At 45.3% G+C, this 22,957-nt stretch overlaps 1 protein-coding gene across 1 annotated transcript in view; it reads right to left on the reverse strand.

Annotated features, from left to right (window-relative positions):
• Positions 1-22,751, reverse strand: part of LOC144780831 (uncharacterized) — a 38,539-nt gene extending 15,788 nt beyond the window's left edge. Inside the window, exons 1-5 of the mRNA XM_078659332.1 lie at positions 22,368-22,751; positions 20,596-20,661; positions 19,531-19,597; positions 14,794-14,862; positions 6,982-7,322 (exon numbers count right to left, since the gene is read on the reverse strand). Coding sequence (XP_078515458.1) covers positions 6,983-7,322; positions 14,794-14,862; positions 19,531-19,597; positions 20,596-20,644 — 525 coding nt within the window. The 5' untranslated portion in view covers positions 20,645-20,661; positions 22,368-22,751 and the 3' untranslated portion in view covers position 6,982. The remainder of the gene's footprint in view (positions 1-6,981; positions 7,323-14,793; positions 14,863-19,530; positions 19,598-20,595; positions 20,662-22,367) is intronic.
• Between the last annotated feature and the right edge of the window lie 206 nt (positions 22,752-22,957).

Raw genomic sequence — 22,957 nt, forward strand, 5'->3', positions numbered from 1 at the left:
TTACAACCCTAATATAGCACACTGAGCTATGAACTGTCTAAGCTGCATGAAAACTGCATGTTATAGGTTGGAAGAAAACAAGTTACTTACCTGTAACTTTGGTTCCCCAGTATTGGTAACTTTCATAGATTCCCATGCTTTTGTAACATTCCCTGTCGTCGGAATGTGAGTCTCGGTAACAAAAATACCATAGCTGTAGGTACAAAAGATAAAGGAAAAAGGCCTAGGCCTCATTTCCTTTTGTAGCATATCACCCTCTTTTTGTAAAAGAGACCAAACTTAGGCATCAGCCAATCAGAAGTGCCTCACCCCTTAGAACCCTCCTGAAGGAACCTCAGAGCCTCAGATTTTCCTAGCCGTTGTGTACCAGACACCATATCTGTTGTAGGCTGAGCTTTCCTCGGGGAGGTGGGTGGGCGCATGGGAATCTATGAAAGTTACCAATACTGGGGAACCAAAGTTACATGCAAGTAACTTGTTTTCTTACCCCAGTATTGGAACTTTCATAGATTCCCATGCTTTTGTATCAGAGTAGCAAGCAGTTTGCAACAAAACCACATTTTGTGGTGTCATAAAACTATAGCAATAGGCAACATGACAAAGTGTATAATACGGAAGGTGGGATAGAAAGGAAAGCTCACCAATTATTGGAAGAGGTTCCTCAGGACAGCCTGTCCTACTGCCGCATAATCTTGTAGTAAAGACTACAAGCAGTAATGCCTGGTAAAGGTGTGAACGCTGCTCCAGGTAGCAGCTCTGCAAATGTCTTTAATCTGCACCCCCGCGAAGAGGGCTGTTGAAGCCACAGATCTTGTGAAATGTGCTCGAATCCTCCCAGTCAGAGGTTTTCCTGCAGCAGTGTGACAATGCAGAATGGCACTCGGGATCCATCTTAAAATGCCCTGTTTGGATAGCGGAAGGCCCTTGCTTGGACCCCCGAAGGCAACAAATAACTGTATTTCCGAAATCCCTTAGTACGTTCCAAATAGAATTTCAAGCACTGTTGTACATCTAACGAATGCAATGTTCTTTCTGCTGGCGTAGCCGGTTGAGGAAAGAACGCCTTCAGAATTACCGGCTCATTCAAGTGGAAGACAGAGGGAACCTTAGGCATAAACCTAGGATTAGTTCTCATGATGACAGTGTTTCTTTTGAATTGGAGGAAAGGTTCTTGGATAGTCAAGGCCTGCAATTCTCCAACACGCCTAGCCAACGTGAGAGCGAGGAGGAGAGCCAATTTCCATGAAAGGTATTTCATGTCAGAACGATGGATTGGTTCAAATGGGCCTTTCATGAGCTGAGAAAGGACTAGATTTAAATGCCATGTAGGAGGAGGCGGTCTCACTGGTGGATAGAATCTGAACAAGCTCTTAAGAAATTGCTTGACAATTCTGGAAGACCACAAGGAAGGCCCAGACCCAGTCCTTCTGAACCTCGATATTGCTGCCAAATGGACTTTAATCGATGAATAGGCTAGTCCCGATTTAGCCTAGGACAGCAGATAAGGTAGGAGCTGATGAGGCTTGGAAGCAAAAGGATCAATTTTTTCTCTCCTACACCAGCAACAAAATCTTTTTCACTTAAGACGGTAAGTTCGGTTTGTTGAAGGAGCCCTTGCCTGGGAAAGGACCTCCTTAATCTCTCTTGATACGGGTAGATTCATAAACTCTCGCTGCTCAGGAGCCATGCAGTCAGGTGTAATGACTGTGGATCTGGGTGCAAAACCTGTCCTTCGGACATTGTGAGGAGATCTGGTAGAACCCTCAAAGGAAGAGGAGGAGCTAACGGCAACAGATGGAGTTCCATGTACCAGAACTGTCTCGGCCAAGCAGGGGCTATTAGGATCATCCTGCACGGCTCCACTTTGATCTTCCTGACGAGCCGTGGGATCAGAGGTATGGGGGAAAAGGCGTAGACAAATGTCCTTGACCATTCTATCGAAAGCGCTTTCCCCAGAGAACCTCGATGGTGAAGCCTGCTTGCATAAGACCGGCATTTCTTGTTGGTCGGTGTGGCAAAAAGATCCATCTCCGGTCTGCCCCACTGGCTGAAGATCTCCTCCAGAACTCGCTGATTCAATTCCCATTCGTGGCTGACTGAGGATGACCTGCTCAGTCTGTCGGTGTTTTCATTTAGGACCCTTGGCAAGTGTTCTGCCTTCAGCGATATCCCCTGAAGGATCGCCCATTCCCAGATCCGTTGAGCTTCTTGCGACAATGGATGAGATCTGGTTCCTGCTCCCTTGTCCACATTGTGCATGGCCGTGGAGTTGTCCGTCCTGATAAGCACTTGCGAGCCTTCCAGGCGAGGAAGAAAAGCTTGCAGAGGCAGTCTTATCGCCCATAGCTCTAAAAGGTTGATGTGGAGACGTTTCTCCTGGGGCGACCAATGACATGCAGGTCGTGCATCACTGCTCCCCAACCCTCCAATGACGCGTCTGTTGTTACTACTTGTGGAGACGGGTCGCTTACGAAGGATAGACCTTGACAAGTTGTTTTGATCTGCCCACCATAAGGCCGCTTCCCTCATCATTGGAGTGATGGTCACCTTGTCCTCGAATGAACCGTGGACCTGCTTCCACTGGTTGTCTAGTTGCTCTTGCAGAGTACGCATTCCTAGTCTGCAATGAGGAATTAGAGGAATACATGATAAAATCACCCCCAGCAGAGACTTGTAGAGGCGTACTGAAAGACACCTTCTTTCTTGTAACTCCCGAGCCAAGGTCTGTAATTTCTCTCTTCTTTCCGGAGTAGGGAAGGCTCTTGAGAGTTTTGAATCTAGGATGGCTCCCAGGAAACGAGCCTTTCTGGACGGGACCAGATATGACTTTTCGTTGTTTAGAGTGAGTCCCAGATTCTGAAACAAATTTGTACAAGCCTGAACAGCATCCAGCACTGCCTCCCTGGACGGAGCTTTCAGCAACCAGTCGTCCAGGTAGGGGAAGACTTGGAAATGGTTCCTTCGCAGAAAAGGTGCTACTGGCGCCAGCACCTTTGTAAAAATCCTCGGGGCTGAGCGGAGTCCAAAGGGTAAAACCCTGAACTGAAAATGGATTTTGGCTACTGTGACTCGCAGAAACCTTCTGTGTGCTGGGTGAATCGGGACATGGCAGTACGCATCCTCGAGATAGAGCGTGGCCATGAAATCCCACGGGCTGATAAGCTTCAAGATGTCCTGGAGAGAGACCATCCGGAATGAGAGGGAGATGAGATAGGTGTTTAGCTCTCTGAGGTCTAAAATGGGGCGCCATTTCTCTAGCGTCTTCCTCACCTGGAAGAACCTGGAATAGAATCCTTGTCCCTTTTGATTTGAGGTGACCGGCTCTATCACTCCCTTCCGGAGCATCTGTTGGATCTCGAGCCGCAGGAGACGCTGGTGTTTCGATGGAATGGATGCCGGGGGTTTGGTTGGAGGGACTTGCGTAAATTCCAAGGTATGCCCTTTCCGAATGATGTTGAGAACCCAACGATCCGATGTTATCCTGGACCAGTTTTGAAGGTATTTAATTACCCTGCCTCCAACTGATGATCTCTTGGAGGAGGGTCCAGTAGGAAGAGCCAGGAGGCCGCTATTGGCGCTTGGACGAATCTCGTCCTCGTCCAGCCTGTTTACCCTTATTGTAAGGCCTGGAGTAGTTTGTAGACTGGCCCTGTCTTTGCGGATAAGGCTGACGGTATTGCTGGGGACCTGAGCCCGTGGAGGAATAGTGCTGCTGTTGATCGGATCCCCTGTAATTATTACCTCTGCCTCTGGATCCCTTAAAAGGAGACTTGCGGTATTGAAGGGTCCCCAAGGACCTGGCAGTCTCCGTGTCCTTTTTTATTTCCTGAAGAGTGTCAATCAGTTTTCCGAATAATGCTTCACCATCAAAGGGAAGATCCAGGACCTTGTTTTGGATCTCAGGCCGAAACCAAGTAGCCGTCAGCCATCCTTGACGACGGAGGACTGCCGCCCCAGCCAAGGAACGAAACGCTGTTGTTGCAATGTCCATTGCACAGTCAATGATCTCCATTGACGTCGCTTCTCCCTCCTGCAAGATCTTTTTTGCCTCTGATGTTGACTCCGGGGGGTAGCTGGTCTAGGTACGGGGCGACATCACACCAAAGCTGGCGGTCGTATCTACCCAAGATCGCCAGGGCATTTGCAGCTCGCACCAAAAGACTCACCATCGATGAGAATCTCTTCCCCGCATTATCCAATCTCCGCCCTTCCTTGTCCGGAGGAGTTGTTAAGGGGGCAGACGGGTTACGGGATCTCCTCTGCGCTGCCTGTGAGATCACGAAGTCTGGTCTTGGATGACCCGTCAAGGCCGCCGGTCCATCGTCGGGTGCCCTGTATTTCTTATCCAGACGCGGTAGCACAGGGACCACCGTCGCTGGGTTCTTCATAGCCTTTAGGCCCTCCTTCCACAGATGATCTACAATAGGAATTGACCTAGTTTTCCTAAAGGGTTCTTTGAAAGCATATAGGAAACAATCCGTAGCCACTACATCCATGGCCAATTTGAACCTGCCAGCTGCTCTTTCCATCAGCTGATGGAAGCCCCCAATGTCCGCTGGCGGGGAATCAACTGGATCTGTAACTGGTGATGAGGGATCCGGAATGATATATTCATCATATTCAGTAGAATGAACAGAGTCATGATCAGACTGTTGATCCTCATCCGAGGAATCATCATGGGCATCTGCCAGCCCGGAGGAATCCTGTGAAAAGGATGTTTGAGGCTGAGGAGAAACCTGAGCCGGTAAACTTGGCATCACCGTTGAGGCAGAAATCACTGCAGGCGCAGCAGGCGCCGTCGGGACCAGAATTGGCCTATTCGCCTTTGATTTGTAGTCCTGCAGCATCTTATTTAGATCCGGAAGAAAAGAAGAAAGGCACTGTAACTATATCCTGCCCAGAATGGTGTTGCGACTGGGCCTTCTGATAATGACCAACTTCCTCCTGGTCGTATTCGCCCTCAGAGTCAGTCTCCTGTCATTTGACTAGAAGTTGGGAGGGACTATTGGCATAGCTGTACGAGTCCTGGTCATCCTCCTCTGACTCCCCTTTCTGAAAGAGCATGGTTGGTAGCAGTGGGGTCACTCTCCTCGGAGAAGTAATCCCCGGCGTGATTCTGGTTACAGAAATCGTAATTCTCTTTTCAGAGGACAATACCGTCGACGGTTCCGTCGCCGAAGGTTGTACACACGTCGATGCCCTCGTCGGCGCCTTCGTCATCGGCGCCACAGTCGTCGGCAAATCTCCCGTCAACGCTGATGAACCTGCCGTCGACTGTTCCTTTGTCGACTAATCCCCCGTCGACGGGCTTGTTGACTATATCAATTTAGATTTTGATTTCTTAGTCGACGGAACCTCCGCCGTCGAAGTCTTCGTCGACGAGGACTTAGAACTCCTCTCAGAAGACTGGGAAGAAGGTTTCTTGAAGGCTGAGGCAATCTTCTCACCTTTGGAAGGAGTAGTAGGTCCTACCCTCTCCTTTTCACCTCGGTGAGGAGATTTGCTGGGATCCAGGTTCTCAGACTCCCTGGGGGTCTTTTTTGAGGCCTTATAAGATTGCTCCACAGAAGAAGGGGAACCCCTACCCCTCTTCACTGACCTTCTTGAGGAAGACATCGACGCTGCATCCTCACTGTCACTAGAGACCGTCTCCTTCCTGGATTTCAGCTTCTGGAGCCATGTCAAAAGTCTACCCTCACGGTCCCGGAGGGTCTTGGTCGAAAAGATGCGACAGATCTTGCAGTCCGCAGCCTTGTGGTCAGGATAGAGGCAATAAATGCAGTCTTTGTGCTTATCCTCCACAAAAAGCCTTTACTTGCCACAGGTGGAACGTGGCTTGAAAAGGGCCTTTTTCTTCTCCATATCAGACATCCTGGAAGGCAGCTAACAATCCTGAAGTGAATCTGAAAAGATTCTGAAGAAAAAATCCTGAAGAAATTTCTTGAAGAGTAGAAGTTGAGCAGATAGAAAATCTGAAGCTCCTTCAGGAGGGTTCTAAGGGGTGAGGCACTTCTGATTGGCTGATGCCTAAGTTTGGTCTCTTTTACAAAAAAAAGGGTGATATGCTACAAAAGGGAATGAGGCCTAGGCCTTTTTCCTTTATCTTTTGTACCTACAGCTATGGTATTTTTGTTACCAAGACTCCCATTCCGACGACGGGGAATGATACAAAAGCATGGGAATCTATGAAAGTTCCAATACTGGGGTAACTCCCCCCCCCCCCCCAGTCTTTTATTATCCTAATTTTGCTAAAACAAAGATTAATTTAGTTAGAAACACATTTGAAAAGCCAACCCCAACCAGTGGTCTGGTTAAGCACAAACTCAGGATTTAAAAAGCACCACAAACACTTAAAATATACAGCCTATTAGTATTGGTGACATGTCACTCCTACACTTTTTAAGAACAATTGTTACTTACCTGTAAACAGGTGGTTCTCCAGTAGTGGTGTCTTTCATAGATTCACATGCTTGAATATTCCCAGTCAAAGTGGGAGTGTGTGTAAATACATAACACAAAATATTTACTAGAAAATATATAGTAAATACTCAAAAACAAATCCTACATAGGAATACATGGTAGAGAGAGAAAACACTTGTAACATATTCCTGTCATTATGTTAGTCCAAATTACAGCCAATCAGGCGCCAGCACCCTTCCAGAACCTTCTTCTCAGAGCTCAGACCCTCAGATGAGGAGAAGCGAGCCTCTGAAGGGAGGTGGGTGGGTCGGTCGCATGTGAATCTATGAAAGACACCAATACTGGCGAACCACCTGTTTACAGGTAAGTAACAATTGTTCTTCTCCAGTATTAGGGTGTCTTTCATAGATTCACATGCCTGAATAGAATAGAGAGCAGTAACAGCCTAAGAGGCCCGATTGCTATGTAACAGCATAGAGAAAATCAATGAGACAAATACAGTCATGTAAGTACTGATAGCAATCATAAAACCATAATGGAGAAGGGAAGACAGAGGCTCACCTTAGTTAAAAAGATGACGAAGTACTGCCTGTCCCACTGCTGTATCCACCTCGTTGATGGCATCCAGGCAGTAGTGCTTCGTGAACGTGTGCCTGTTGGACCACGTGGCGGCTCGGCAGATCTGACGAAGCGGCACACCAGCAAACAGGGCGGTAGAGGATGACATCGCCCTGGTGGAATGAGCCCTCACTGAAGATTGTAGAGGCTTGCCGGCTTGCTGATGGCAGAAGATCATGGCTGAAGAAATCCAACGTGCAATAGTTGGCTTGGTAACAGGGCGCCCTTTACGCATGCGTCCATAGGCAATGAACAGTTGATCGGACCTGCGAAAAGGGGCTGTCCTGTTGATGTAAAATTTACATTGATTTCTTCTTGAAGCCTTTTCTGTTAGGTGTGAAATCATCTCCGAGACACAACGGATTTTATAACAAAAGTGGAGGGTACACAATTCAATGAAGACACTCAAATTATGGCCACACTGGATGTAACATCCTTATATACCCAAATTCCCCAGGGCGAAGCCCTGGAAGTGATGGAATTTTACTTGAGTCTAGAGAGAGACCACATAGGGTCCCCACATCATTTGTCATCTCACTGGCTGAAATATCACTTAGAAGGAACTACTTCAAGTTTGAGAATGAGTTTTTTGTACAGGTCAAGGGGACAGCCATGGGCTGTCCTTATGCATCAGAAATGGCCGTGCTGTTTACGGCCCAATATGAAGAGAGGTTTATATACAACAATAACCCCTTCTCAAGTAACATACTACAGTGGTTGAGGTACATTGGCGAAGTCTGGCTCCTGTGGCAGGGGAGCCAGTCTGAGTTAGACCAATTCTTTGGATGGATTAACACAAGACACCACGACATAAAATTCTGTATACAGTCCAGCAAAACTAAAATGACATTCCTTGATGTTTCAGTCAGTTGCGATGATCAAAAAGTAATCACATCGTTGTATAAAAAGGTGACTGACAGAAATACCATTCTCCACTAGAATAGTTCACACCCACAGTGTTTAAAAGAAAATCTTCCGTATGGACAACTACTGCGGATTAGAAGGAACTGTACTGAACTAGCGGAGTTTGATACCCATGCGGAATCCTTTTGTAAAGAGATGGAGGTGAGGGGTTATCCTAAAAAATTGTTGAAACACTCCAAGAAGAGAGCCAGATTCACCCCTAGGGAATCCTTGTTGCAGAAAAAAATCAAGACAGATTTGGACAAACTTGTGTGTGTGACAACCTACGGGCCTCATACCAACAAGTTTAGACAAATCATTCTAAAAAACTAGCATCTACTAGAGAATCTAGAACACCCAATGTCTAAACCGATTTTTGCAATGAAAAAGAACTTAAATCTTGACCAACAGCTAATCAGAGCTGATAGTTACATCCCAAAACCTAGGAGTGACCTTATAACACAATGGAATTTAAAACCCATTGTGGGGCACCACAAATGTGGTAATTGTGTTACCTGTCCCTCGACGTTGGAGGGGGATGTTTTTAACCATAATGGAGTCACATGGAGACAGGCTTTAATACAGGCTTTTGATATAAATGGCAGTTAAAAAACTCTGGGACACTTATAGTACCAAAACCATCCGTTCTCTAAGTTTAGGAGACCCTTGAGTTGTTGAATTTGTTTACAGTCAAATGTGTATTTTTCCTGTATATATCAACTGTTTTTTGACAGATTAATTGTCTTTCTATTGTTGCACTCTTTTTTTGTATTTAGATGGTTGTACTTGTGACACATTTATGTGGAGTCTTTGATGTATCATGTTTGATGTTTTTGTAAAAAGGAGATTTTCTGTTTAGTAGATGATGTGTTCTTTGTCTGAAATTAAAAGAGTAAAAATCAAAATTAAAAAAGGCAAAATTGATTGCCCAGGTAAACTTATTCATTTGTGTTTATTTGTCTGTATTATTAATTTAACCTATTAATCGGAGGGTCAGGTAAATTTGCATTTTTTCCAAGATGTAAAATTTAAGGTATCGTTTGATGTCCAAAGAGTGCAATCGTTGCTCTGCCGGAGGCTGAGGATCGGCAAAGAAAGTCTTAAAAAAAAAAGTCTCATTTAGATGGAAATCCGTAGGCACCTTTGGCAGAAAAGTTGGGTTGGTGCGAAGCACCACACAGTCCGGTTTGAATTGGAGAAAAAGAGGTTTAATAGTGAAAGCGTGAAGATCACTCACGCGACGAGATGTCAGAGCAAGGAGAAGGGCTACCTTCCAGGTCAGAAACTTTAAGTCCGCCCTATGGATAGGCTCAAATGGCGCCTTCATTAGTTGGGCCATGACGACATTGAGATGCCAAGAGGGAGGAGGATGCCAAAGAGGTGGGAACTTCCAGTACAGTCCTTTGAAAAACTGACAAATAACTCTGGAAGAGCTGAGAGAGGAGGAGCCATTCTGCCGGAAACTAGAGATTGCCAAGAAAACTCTGAAAGTAGCATGGGAAAGCTCTATTGAGCCAGGTGCAAAAAGAACGGAAGTAGCTGCTCCGGAGTGGCGATGACCCTCCCGATCCGGAGGAGCTCTGGCCTGAGCGAGAATGTCTCTGCATTCCGGCGAGATATTTAAATGCGCAAATTCAAGGTGCTCAGGTTCCAGGCCGACAATTGTAGAGAGGAGGGGTTCGGATTGCAAATCTGACCCGTGTCCATGGTGAGGAGGTCGGTCGAGAATGTAGAAGGATGGGCTCGCACTGGGACAGAAGGAGCAACTCCGAGAACCACGCCTGTCGGGGCCATCTGGGGGCGATCAGGAGAATGTGGCATGGCTGCCTCCGCATCTTCCACAGCACACGAGGCACCAACGGAATCGGAAGAAAAGCGTAGGTGAATAGATCGCACCAATTCTTCAAAAGGGCATTCCCACACGACCCGTGGTGGGGATGCCAACTTGCGTAAGATGGGCATTTCCGGTTCTTCGGGGTTGCAAAGAGATCCAGAGACGGACGACCCCCACCGTTGAAAAACAAGGTCAAGAGTTGGTTGATGCAACTCCCACTCGTGGGTCAACGACGTGGACCTGCTGAGGAAACCTGCTAGGATGTTGGAGATACCCGACAGATGCACCGCCGTCAGGGTAACTTGATGACGGATTGCCCAAGCCCAGATCGACTGAGCCAGCCGAGACAAGAGTGGAGACCTGGTTCCGCCCTGCTTGTTGACAGTGCATACTGGTGGTATTGTCCGTCTAAATGAGCACCTATTCCCCTTGAATCACAGGATGGAACGACTTGAGTGCCAGAAAAATGGCCATCAACTCCAGCCTGTTGATGTGCCAAGAAAGCTGAAGCAGAGACCATTTGCCCTTGTTGGAGAGGCCTTGAAGGTGAGCACCCGAGCCTTCTAAGGAGGCGTCCGTTGTTAGCTTGAGTTCTGGAGTGGTGGAGAGGAAAGAAGACCCTGTTGCAAGGTTGGATGGTTGCGCCCACCACTGGAGAGCTGTTCTCATGCGAGCGGTGTCACCAACAAGGTCGTTGAAAGAACCGGTGACCTGACGCAACTGTGCGTCCAATTCTTCCTGAATGGGAAGAGACCGTAGTCTGCAATTTGGGATCAGCGCAATACAAGACGATGCCATCCCCAGAAATGACTAAGATCCGGACTGAAACGGACAGTTTTGCCCGACTCAGACACCAAGCGGAGGAATTTTCATTGACTGTCTTGGGACACTAATGCTTTTGCAAGCATTGTGTCTAATGTGGCTCCCAGAAAATTCCTGCGGGGAGCCTGTTCGACCTGGGACTTGTCAGAATTGATGGCTAGGCCGAGAGATCGAAAAGAGTCCTGACAAAGAAGAGTGTCTTGCTGCAGCTGTTTGCAAGACTGACTTGAGGAGGCAGTCGTCCAGATATGGAAAGATTTGGACGCCCTGGAGACGCAGGTAAGCCACTACTGGAGCCAATAATTCCGTGAAGACACGAGGGGCGGACTGGAGGGCGAAAGGCAACACCTAGAACTGGAAGTCTCTCCTTCCCACCCGGAAGCACAAGTACTTCCGATGCCTTTGGAGAATTGGAATATGGAAGTAAGCATCCTGAAGGTCGATGGGGGTCATGAAGTCACCCATGGAGTGAAGACACAAGATCTCTACTAGTGTAAGCATGTGGAAGGATTGGCTCTTGAGATACCTGTTGAGTGCTCGCAAATCCAGGATCGGTCGCCAGTCTCCCGACTTCTTGAGTATTAGGAAAAAACGGGAATAGAAACCCTGTCCCCTCCGAGACTTGGAAACCACTTCGACTGCACCTTTCTGAATTAGAAGACGAACTTGATGGAAAAGCTCCTTGAGGTGGGGAGGAGGCTGGCCAGACGGTGGAGTGGGAGGAACCTTGAAGAACTCAAGTGCATGGCCCTTTGCCACAATGTCCAGAACCCAGCGGTCTGAGGTGATGTAGGACCACCCAGAAAAGAACAGGGAGATTTGACCACCAACACTGGGGGGGGGGGGATACACAAGTCATTGTCGTTTGGGAGTGGATCCTCTGAGTATTTTCCCCTGTAGGATTTGGACGACTGCTGTCAGGTAGACTGCTGTTGGCTGGATGAGTAACGTTGATTACCTTGGTGATAGGAGCGATATTGAGTGTTTCCTCCACGAAAAGTTGAGGTGCCGCGTCCGCATGCACCACGAAAAGGCTGCTTCCGAAACTCTAAAGTCCCCAATGAGCGAGCAGTATCAGTGTACTTCTTAATGGACTGTAATGCCTCATCTACATGCACCCCAAAAATCGACTCACTGTCATACGGCATATCAAGGATTTTGGCTTGTACCTCCTCGCGGAAAGAGGTGGACCGTAACCAACCCTGCCTCCGCAAGACCGCTGCCCCAGCAAGTTGATGAAAGCCAGTGCACGCAATGTCAACTGCGCAATCAATAATTTCCTCCGATGTCCTCTCTCCGTTCTGCAGAATCTTAAAGGCTTCCGCCTTGGAAGCATCAGGGATGAGGGTCACCAAGGTAGACAAGTATGACCACATCTGGCGGTCGTAGCGGCCTAAGATGGCTAAAGCATTAGCCGCCCTCACCGTAGTGGATACCATAGTGGAGAATTTGCGTCCAATAGCGTCCAGGCGATGACCCTCCCGATCCGGAGGAGCTGTAATTGGAGATGTCTGATTACGGGAACGACGTTGTGCAGCTTAAGCGACCATTGAGTCAGGCTTTGGATGAGCAACAAGGCACGCTGGAGAACCAATGGGTGCCTTGTATTTTTTCTCAAGGCGAGGCAGTTGTGCTGGTAGTGACTTTGGAGTTTGCATTAATTTCACCCCTTCAGTCCATATAAAATCTATGATGGGTATAGTGTGGACTTCCTTGAACGGTTGATTTTTAAAATCATAGAAGAAACGGTCCTCCTCCCTCTGGACTCTGGGAAGCTTGAAGCGCTGGGCCGCTCTATCCATCAGCTGATGGAAACTTGCAATGTCCACCGGAGGCGAATCCCCGGGCTCCACCGGAGGAGGGGAAGGCGTCTGGATTTGGTAGTCGTCCCACTCTGTCATGTGGGTGGCGTTGTCATGATCATCATCGCGCACTTCTCCATCTTCCCATTCTGGAATGACGTCGTCATCATCAACAGGGTACACCGTAGTGTGTATTTTCACTGACGTCTGAACTTGTGGAGAAGGCGTTGGTGGCTGTGGAACAGTGACAGGAGCCGCCGCAGCCACATGAGGCACAGGCGAACCCTGTGGACCGACGACGAAGAAGATTTCTTGTGTACTTTTGTCGACGACGATTTTGTTGACGAAGCAGATTTCTTAGTCGACAACGAGGCAATAGGTAACGTCGACGAGAGTCTTCAAGCTAAGCGATACCTTAGTCGACATGGAAGACGTCGATGTTGCCGTCGACTATGCTTTGGAGGCTGATATCGTCGTCACTGTATCCGTCAACGAACCGGAGACGGCAGATCTCATCGGGACGATCGTCGACGCTCCCGTCGACGATGAAACATGTTTCGGAGCAGAAACATGATGGGAGGCAGCAGAAGACGCCTGAGAGCCAGGTCTCGTGGGCGTAGAGGTAGTAGGAGGTGGTGAAGACACTGCAGGAGCCACGGACAGGGAAAGTTTCTTCCTTTTCAGAAAAGGAGAAGGCATATCCTGCACACTACTACGCTTGGAGGTTGCTTTAGAATGTCCAGATAGCAAACTTTCTGCATCCGACAGTGCAGAATCCTTATCTTTAAGTCTGCGAAGCCAAATAAGGAGACGGCCTTCTCTGTCCTTAAGGGTCTTTGTAGAGAAAGTTCTGCAAAACTTGCATTTACCAACCTCATGGTTGGGATAAAGACAATAAATGCACTTCTTGTGGGCGTTTTCAGAGTAAAGACGCAATTTCCCACAAGAAGAAAAAGGTCTAAATAAAGACTTCTTACTTGAAGACATGCTGAGAAGACTGGAAAACTTGAAGTTGAGAAAACTGAGCAGAGCTCAGGGAGACTCCCTTCACACGACGTGCGGTAGAAAATCTGAGGGTCTGAGCTCTGAGGAAAAGGTTCTGGAAGGGTGCTGGCGCCTGATTGGCTGTAGTTTGGACTAACATAATGACAGGAATATGTTACAAGTGATTTCTCTCTCCACCATGTATTCCAATGTTGGAATTGTTTTGGAGTATTTACTATGTATTTCCTAGTATATATTTTATGTGTTATGTATTTACATACATATGTTATTGGTATGTTATTGCTATTTTATTTACCGTGGGACTCCCACTTCGATGACGGGGAATATTCAAGCATGTGAATCTATGAAAGACACACTAATACTGGAGAATCCTAGTTATCTTGTGTAACATTTCCAATAGACTGATTTAAGCACATATGATTAATTGTGTTCGTATAATGTTTGTGTGATGTAAAGTTCTGACGCCCTACACTGGTGTAAGTAGCACTATAAAAACAAATTAAACGCATGATAGAGGTGCTATGGAGAGATGAGGGGGGCTGTTGGACGATGGTAGTGAGGGAATCCATGGAGAAGGTGGTTAACGGAGGGTGTTAAAAAATATTGTTGCACTGGGCACCACCAGTGCTAAAGCTGGCCCTCGGTTGGCATGTTGAGCACAAGACAAAGGACAGCCTGCCACAGATGGAAAAAGCACTCAGAATTGAAGTGTAGGGCTTGGCAAAGGCCTGAAACTGCAACACACTATTTAGGAGAGCTAAATAAAATGCCCTGAAATCGCTTCACATGTCTGGTGCTTAGATCACAGCACAGTGGTGCCCATCAAAATGCATTGTGGCATCCATGGTTTTACTTCTCACTAGAACCAAGAATGGTCCACTCTTTAGATTTTGTATTATAACACCCCCTCTTCAGTTGAAGGCTTTGTAGAGGACTCGACACACATTAGTAATGATGGGCAAGCATCTGCCTGTTCATCTGATATGCTCTATGTTCTGCTTCTCTCTCAAGCTACTCGTATTCTATTTTCAAAGCTTGTGCTGTGTGTCAAGAGATCACTGGACATTGGCTACCCTACTTCAGGGCCCTATTTATTGCCCCTATAATGTCCCCCATTCTGAGAAATCCCTCTTCCTTCCTTTTAGTGACACCCCCAATGTTCCCATGCTGAGAATCCCCTTGTCACTTCCTCACCTCCAGTGTACCAGGCGCCCTCTCCCGTCCATGCCCCTCCAATAAAGGACTGTGAAACTGAAAACATGCGACAATTCAAGTGAGATGTTGGGCATCTGGTGGACATCTCTGGGTGTGGTCTATTTCATCTGCCAGTTGCTTGGCTTCATTCTCCTGACACGGAAGGAGGTTAGGGAAGGAACTAGCGAAGTTTACCTACACAAATATGGTACAAATCCAAGATGGGGTTTCCCTGGCAGTAGACACAGTATTTCACATTTTGACCTGGAAAACAAGCAAATTAAGATATGTTACAAGGTTAGTGCATTGATTCAGGTTTGTGAAAAGTAAAGGGGAAAAAAAGGACAACCCAGTCATTTTGTAAAGTGGAATATAACATTACAGCAGGATAAGAAGAACGCAAACGTGTGTGTAAACATTTGCTTTCAGATGAGGTTATAGTGTTCTAAACTTTGGAATATTGAGTTAAATCGAACCACTAAGATTGGGAGATCAAGGAATGTAAATTTGCTTGAACAGCCTTTTTTCTTGAAAATTAATTCTTAGTAAGTCATCCGTACACTGTCAAATGCTGAGAAACTGAACTTGGCTCAATTGAAGTGTTAGACTATACTCCAAGAACATTATTCAGTAAAGTAAGAGAAAAGTTCATAGAAGGACTGCAAAATGTTGAAATATGTGAGGCATGTTTTAACATATTGCTTTTTTTAAATTTTGGGCCAAATTGGGAGTCAGGTGAACATTATCGCAAAGCCAAGAGAACGGTGGTCTTCAGTGAAGATTTAGATAGGAAGATCAGCAGTGTCTCCTCTCCCCTACAGGTGAATGCATGCAGATCTTTTCTCACATAGGAGTGCATGTCCAGATGCAGGATGTGGTGGGAAGCATGCAGCTTCTGAAGTATCATTGGTTCTTGACAGAAAGACAGTTGTTATGCAACTCTCTGGCAGACATTTTTGGAGACCAGATCAGTGCTTCTATGATAACCTCCCTACCCAGGCTACAGAGCACTCACATGAACTTCCATCTGCCTTCCATTAATAGTACCTCTCCGTTAGAGAAAAGTGAGCCATGCTCACTGGAACAGATGCTATTGATTCTGGCCAGCACTAAATCTGCGTCCCCAGGGACATATACCCTCCTAAGGTTACTTCCATGTTGGTGTGGCGCCGCGGCCAGGGCGACTGACGCTGGAATCTGGGGATCAGGGTTCGATCCCCGGCTCCGGCGGCAGGTTAGCCCAGCACCATGTGACTCTGGGCAATAGCTCGCTTAATCTTCCCGACGGCCCCCCAGCGCCTAGAGACCCTTACGGGTGATTGTGCGCTTTACAAATGTGGACTTTACTTTTACTATGTTGCACCTGCCGTCACTGACATTTTTAATCACTCTTTAAATTCTGCCTCTCTTCTGGCAGAGTGTAAATCTGCTCACGTGGCTCCAATGATTACAAAAATCTAAAGTCAACCCTGATATTCTTGCCTACTACCAATCTATCTCTTTGCTTCCTCTGTTAGGAAAGTGCCTAGAATGCCACAAACAGCTGGCAGCCTTTCTAGAAGAGAATAAAATCCTGGACCCCTCCAATCAGGCTTTAGAGCAATGCAAAGCAGGGAAACCGTACTAGTAGCAGGCACAAACTCTATCACACTCTTACTTGATGCAGGCCTTCCGGTAACGCTAGATCTGTCGGAGGTGTTCGACATGGTCTTGTATCCCATCTTAATCCACAGACTGCTCAATGTGGGCGTATATGTTAGAGCTCTACACTGGCTCAAGAGTTCAGTGATTGGATCCAAACCTTCTCTATTGACTTCTTTAGCTCCTACACTATGGGGATTAACAAAGGAATCCTGCAGGGTTCCTCCCTGACCCAGAAATTAATGAATGTCTAGATTGCTAGATCGTGCTTGTTAGATACTGTTGCTTATGCCAATGACAACATGCAATTTCTTTTGGGCACACTTCAGATATGGCAAAAACTCAAATTGTAGACTGCATGAGGAAAATTGAGGATTGGCTGACTAACAACTACCTCCAATTAAATAGTGAAACAGAGACAGGGCTGTTTGGCAAGGTTCTGGGGTCTTGGTCAACAGACTAGTGGCCTGCTGAATTAGGCCCTGCCCCTTGCCCAAAACAGGATTTTAAAAACCTTGGCATCAAATTGGACCCACACTTTCTATGACGGACCAAGTCAGTACAATCTGGTGCACTTGTTTAGCCCCTTTATGTCTAGTTAGATTTTTTTTGTGACTTCCCATTTCATCTATAAAAAACCCTAGTCTAGGCACTCATTACTAGTTGCCTGGACAGTGGGAATGCACTACTTATATCAGCAAATGATTCTCTGCAGGTTGAGCTTCAAGAGGCCGGAAATCAGATGCCCGATTAATTTGCAACCTCCTTTCTCGCTCATCCTCTGCTCCAACTTTGAAAGCCCTTTACTGGCTTTCAGGAAGAGTGGCATTTTAAAAACCATGTTACCTGACCCATATGGCCTTAACCAAGCAGCTTACTGCTTACCTACATGATAGACCAGCCTTTGTGAATGTTTAGATCATTAAATTCAGCTTTACTAAAAATCCATATCCGCAGTTTGATTTAGTGGCAGATCGTTTTCAATATATTGCCCCCTTTTATTGGAACAAGCTCCCTCTGCAAACCTGGAACTGTCAAGACTTATCAAAATGTAAAAGTCTTTTAACATGAATGTTTTAACTGGTCTACCTGCACTTGCTATTTCTGGTTGCATAGCACCGGGATAGTTAGGTGTGAGATGTGCACTATAGCAAATGCCTATAACAAAGCCATGCCCAAGATCGTTCTCCTGCTTGAGCAACATTGATCAAAGTGAAGACAACCAAATACAGTTGCAGAGTCTTCGAGGCTTTGTAGGAGGCGCAGCCGCCAGGTCTTATATGGTAAAAACTTTAGCTGCTTTTCAAGCTGAAATGATGACCCTGAATCAAGAGAATCAAGCTCTGAAAGTTGAGTTACAAAGATACTGGCCAAGAGCAAATCTACGCGTCCTACAAACTGCAAGTGAGCCAAGATCAGGGCCAAGGTGGAGTCCGAGACCTGTGTTACAGCCCATTTGGTACCCAGTGCAGACTTGGTTTAGTCCAAATACCACTACATATACCTCTAATTTACCTACAGGAAAACCTCAGAATGGGACAGTAACAACTTCTCATCTTGTAGCTCTACCAGTTAGTTTTCTTCCAGTGACAGCCAGTGCTGGATTTGGAAAAAATAAAATCGAAGTGCTAGGGATAGGTATTCTGCTGCTGACACCACCTACAGCGCATGTCACTGCTGTTGAATGCCACTACCAGCATTGCCTTCTAAGCTTCAAACTAAGTCGGATATTTAGACTACCGCAGGTCACGCAAAGTGGAAGGAATGGCCTGGATTTGCACGTGTTATATTTGATACATTGAATTGCTAAACACTTGAATTGTCTTACAGAAAATTAGGCCAAGAGGTGCCCTCCCCTAACCAAGTGCCAGTGTTAAAAATAAATGTTGGTGCAGAGGCCTGCCACACACCGTCACAAATGAACCACTGGTGGAAGCACAAAATATCTTGTGAATCAATGGAAGTTAAAGTTTATTTGTAAGTGACAATTCCTCAAAGCTGGCATTCATGGTCTTGCTTGGGCGGGAATGCAGATTTGTGATCTATTCCATTAGAAGACAGGGTGTGGAATGGATTGCTATACAGTTTCCAAAATATTAACGAAGTTACTAGAAAACACTTTGCCTGACACAAACATGCAGGCAGTGGACAATGAGGTCCCAAGTCTAAAAGAGGGTATTAAACAGGTATTTATCTCTCTAGTTTTAATAGATTATGGAAACAGGCTAGCCTGAGGATAAGAGCATCATTGTTCGACAGATAACTTGGAGAGGATCTTAACAATGCCTTAGTTCAAATAGTTAATCTTTCTGAAGACTGATTAAATCATTGATTTTGTAGGTAGACTTGATTATAGATTAAGTAAAACAGCAAAAATGTTAAAGGGGATACTAGAATTGTAGTGGTGCAGCAAGTAAAAAAGAAAATTCAGTCCCACAATCGGGATACTAGTGAACCAATGCAGTATTTGTGCACCACAGTCAAGAGGTGAAAGAATAAAGACAATGTTTGAATTTAGGTTTACACTGCTGAAAGTCAGGACACTTCACAAAAGATTTCCTGGCAAAGCATAAACAAATCCAAGCATGGCAGTAGTGTAAGGGTTGGTGCTGGAAAACATGGACATTCTATACAAGGAGGCCAGTCTACTGAGGGGACCACAGCCAACTGGAACTCCCACCTACATTTGTCCAAATGGGACAGAATTTTGAGTTTGAAGTAATAAGGATTCTGGAGTCAGAATGACTTTATGGAAAGTTGTGCTGTAGACTGGAAGGGATATGGTCCAAAGCACCAATGCGGGGAGCAGTCTGGACATTTCCCTAACTCCCAGATTGGTTCAATTGTTCCACAGAAAAAGATCCTACCAAACTACAACCTATGGAGTGACATTTGGGAGGGGTTCTATTAAGACTTGTGCCGTGTGCCAAGAGTGATATATCGAGACACTGGTGGCTGTGCTTTTGGCCCTTCCTTTTTGTACTTATTTTAATGCCCCATACGGATGGCTCTCCTTATGTTTTCCTGGCTAGAATCACCATGTCACTTCTTCATCTCCCGTGTACCATTCACTGCCTCCACCCTCAAGAGAAACTCTTCCTGCCCGGGACCTCTCGAATAAAACAATGGGAAATTGAAATCTGGGGAGATCTCAAGCAGACTCGCGATTAGGCGAACCAGTGGCCATCTTTGAGCATGTTCTATATATATTGCACCCAAAGCCACCAGCAGTTGTTAGGCTTCATTAACTTGACTCTAGGGGAGCTCTGAGAAGGAATCAGAGAAGCTTACCTGCAGAAATCCAATATCCAGTCCAAAGAGTCATCCTTGGCAGTAAACATGTATTCCACATTGGCACCTATAACATAGAATGAAGCAAGTTATATTACAAGGTTCTTGCACAAATTCTTGATGGTGCGAAAAACAAAGTAGACAACTCCATGTTCAGATAATTTGAAAATTCACATTACAGCAGGATAACAAGACTTCGTACTTGTGTACAAACATTTGATTTCAGATCTAGTAATAGTCTTACAAAGCTTTAACTTTTCAATTGGTCAATTTAAGGGGCAAATTAATGAATAATTGGTCAAATAAACTTAAAAATGTAATTTTAATGTAGTCATTGGTAAACTGTTGAATACTGAGAAATCAAATTAAGGTGTCCAAGCAAACTAACACAATTCGCTAAGATTATTATTTAGTAAGGCAAAGTTGATAGAAAAATTCAAACTGCTGGTAACTTTGGTTAGAAAGCGCAACATCGTGTGGCACGTGTTTTAACATATGGCTTTTATTTAGGAGGCATTCTCTGAGCCGAATTGGGAGTAAGCTGAACATTCTCATTGCCAATAGGAAGTTGTGTCTTCAGTGACGAATCTAGTTAGGGAGCTCAGTGTCCTCGGTTCCTCAAACCCCCTTTCCCTACAGTGTCACACACTCAGATTACACTTAGGCATGCATGTTGAGGTGTGGAAACCGAGGAATACACAGCAACATTAGTCAAAGGCAAGGCGAGTGCTTGGAGACATTTATAAGAATTTAAAGTTAAGTCCTTACTAGCTTACACATTCATTTCAAGTGTTTGCCCAACCCAAGACATGATGCTTCAAGCGCACACAACTGCATTGTACAAGAACAGATAAAAAGAGTATTCATAAAATGTGTTGTATTGCTCATTTCAAATGCATGCAGATTGTGTTTGTTTTTACATAGGTACTTTACAATCCTATGTCTATGTTCAGACATTCACTTCACAAATCTTCTACCAAAGACTTTTATTGCCTTTGGAAACCTGTGTTCTGGTGAATATTTAGAAAGAGGTAAGCACACTGGTACTTACATGAAGTAACTTACTTTTTACCTGGGGCTGGTACCGGTCCATCCCTGAAGAGCACGTACACATAAGGAGCTTGGGACTGACTGGATAGTTAAAAGATGAAAGGCACAAGTCAGACTTCACAGATTGAAAAACTGTTTTATTACTAAGCCAATGGACTGTGTCACATATTGCGGAGGAAGTTTTCCAGTGAGTGAGTTTGCCCCAGTTCCCACCTGCCAACACTGCATAGGATCACACATCTAAAAAGGTATTATCCAAACACATCCATTTGATAGTGCAGAAATGAAAGAGGAACACAAAAAGACAGACAAAACCATAATCTCTAGAGCTAAAAAGATCACCAATTATTTTATATATTTGGAAAACTTTAAATTAAGATTAGTATATTAGTTCAGATTAAGGAATAGAGTGATCAATCATACTTTAGGGCCCAAGAATCTTATGGCCTGAACTTGCATATGGTCAACAGAGCTACATCTTTCAAAATGAAGATTCCAAATGAGGCATAGAAATACTTGAGGTTTAAGGTCTAGTCAAGATCCATGTAGTTCACTAATGTCAACTTCAAGTAAGCTTGTTTTACATTGGGGGTGTAAGATAACCTGTTCTAATCAATAGGACTCCACATAAGTGATTGTCTCAAGAACCCATTTCGTCATGACAGACAACCCTACAAGATCAAGTGCTTATCTTCAGGTATTAACTAGCGTTAGTCATTTAAGGGTTTTAGATCTCCAATCAATTAGATATGCAATTTTATTCAAGCTAAGAGCTATTGGTCGCATTGCAACAAAGTTTGTTCACTGATAACCATACTAATGGTGAGGAAAGTACCCTCTGGATCCCCACAGAACAAGGGTGGACTACTGCCTGGACCTTTATACTCTGCCCAGTCAGTGGTACAGTGCTTAGAGGTCCCAAGAAGAGTATCTTTGATTGCGGTGACAAGACTGAGTGCAGGAGAGCGGCGGCTGCAGGACGCTGGGACAAGTCTTAAATCAGTCTATCCCCGCCGTTTATTAGGTACTGTGCATACTGGGGACAGATCAAGCAAACGGAGGGACAATTTCTAGGGAGCACGACTATACCAGTCTCATATCTGGCTCAGTCTCACATGTAGCATTAGAGGTTTCACCAAGCCCATGATGGAATGGCTTATTAGCAGGAGGTGCTGCTGCTATTTACCTCACTGCCAACGAATCAAAGGGAAACATTACAGGTGGTGAGTAATCTATTGTGTTATTGACAGTCATTTCTAAATTGAGCCTTTGAGGCCACTGAAAATATAATACCAGTGATATTCTTCTAGGTTCAATTAAAGGAAGTTTCTCTTCTGGAGTTCAACTTTTTAATACAGATAAAATATTGAAGTTCGATGTGGCAAATATTTTGCATAAACAATCTGACAAGGAAGCTGCTGACTCGATAAGGATTAGCCTCAAACCCTGTTGAGATCACCACTATTACTGGGCAAACTTAGCTTTGACTTGAACCTGTGAAATAATGCTAACCACCTGGCACATGCTCGGTGCCAAAAGGTATCTCCACTCAAACGGCAACACAATTTTACTCACTCCTTTTCTTCCAGAAAGGGCTTAATAATTAATACCAAACTATTGTTTTAAGCGGATGCATATTTCAACCCCATGAGAGTTGAAGCTTCACAGTTGTCAATCAGAGAAGCAATATGTAAGTTAGCACAGTCATAGGACTATGGAAACTTGAACGCACATTTATAGAAGTAAACACCACACCATAATAAAGATTGAACAATTTAAAACCTTACCTCAGATACACGTCTCATTAAGGGCTTCCTTCTTCCACTTCCAGAGGGCTTGGTCTTGACCTTGCTGAGCAACTTCAAAAGACCTGGTTTTGTTTGCAGTCCACTCCAACACCGGTCGTCTCAGAAAGATTTTAGAAGCTGCTTCCACATCCTGCTACAGAGGTGCCAACTATTGGACATTTTTGCCCTCCTAATGCTCTCCTGCCACTCAAATTACAGCCATGTTTATGTCTTCTGCCCCTAAACATTCCATCCACATGAAAAATCTTGAGCCATTGCCAGAAATGTGCGTTTGTCAACCCAGATGTTGGAAAAAATGGGTGTCTAATGAATGCCCTAATGAGGTGCCAAAATCTGCAAAAGGACAAACTTCCTGCAGTCAAGACTTCACACCAGTTCACTTCACTGCTTCAGGGCCCCCACCCCATTGGCTCCATCCCACCCACCACATAGAATGTGTGTCCTAGTTAATAAAATAAAAAAAAGAAAGTCTACCTGACCAGTTCAAGATGTTGCTTCTCTCTCTCCAGATTTACCCGTCCCATTGGTACAACCAGCTGCAGCTCATTCAAAGACAGATTGGTTTGTAA

The sequence above is a fragment of the Lissotriton helveticus genome, chromosome 9 (assembly GCF_964261635.1).
Source record: "Lissotriton helveticus chromosome 9, aLisHel1.1, whole genome shotgun sequence".
Lineage (NCBI taxonomy): Eukaryota > Metazoa > Chordata > Amphibia > Caudata > Salamandridae > Lissotriton > Lissotriton helveticus.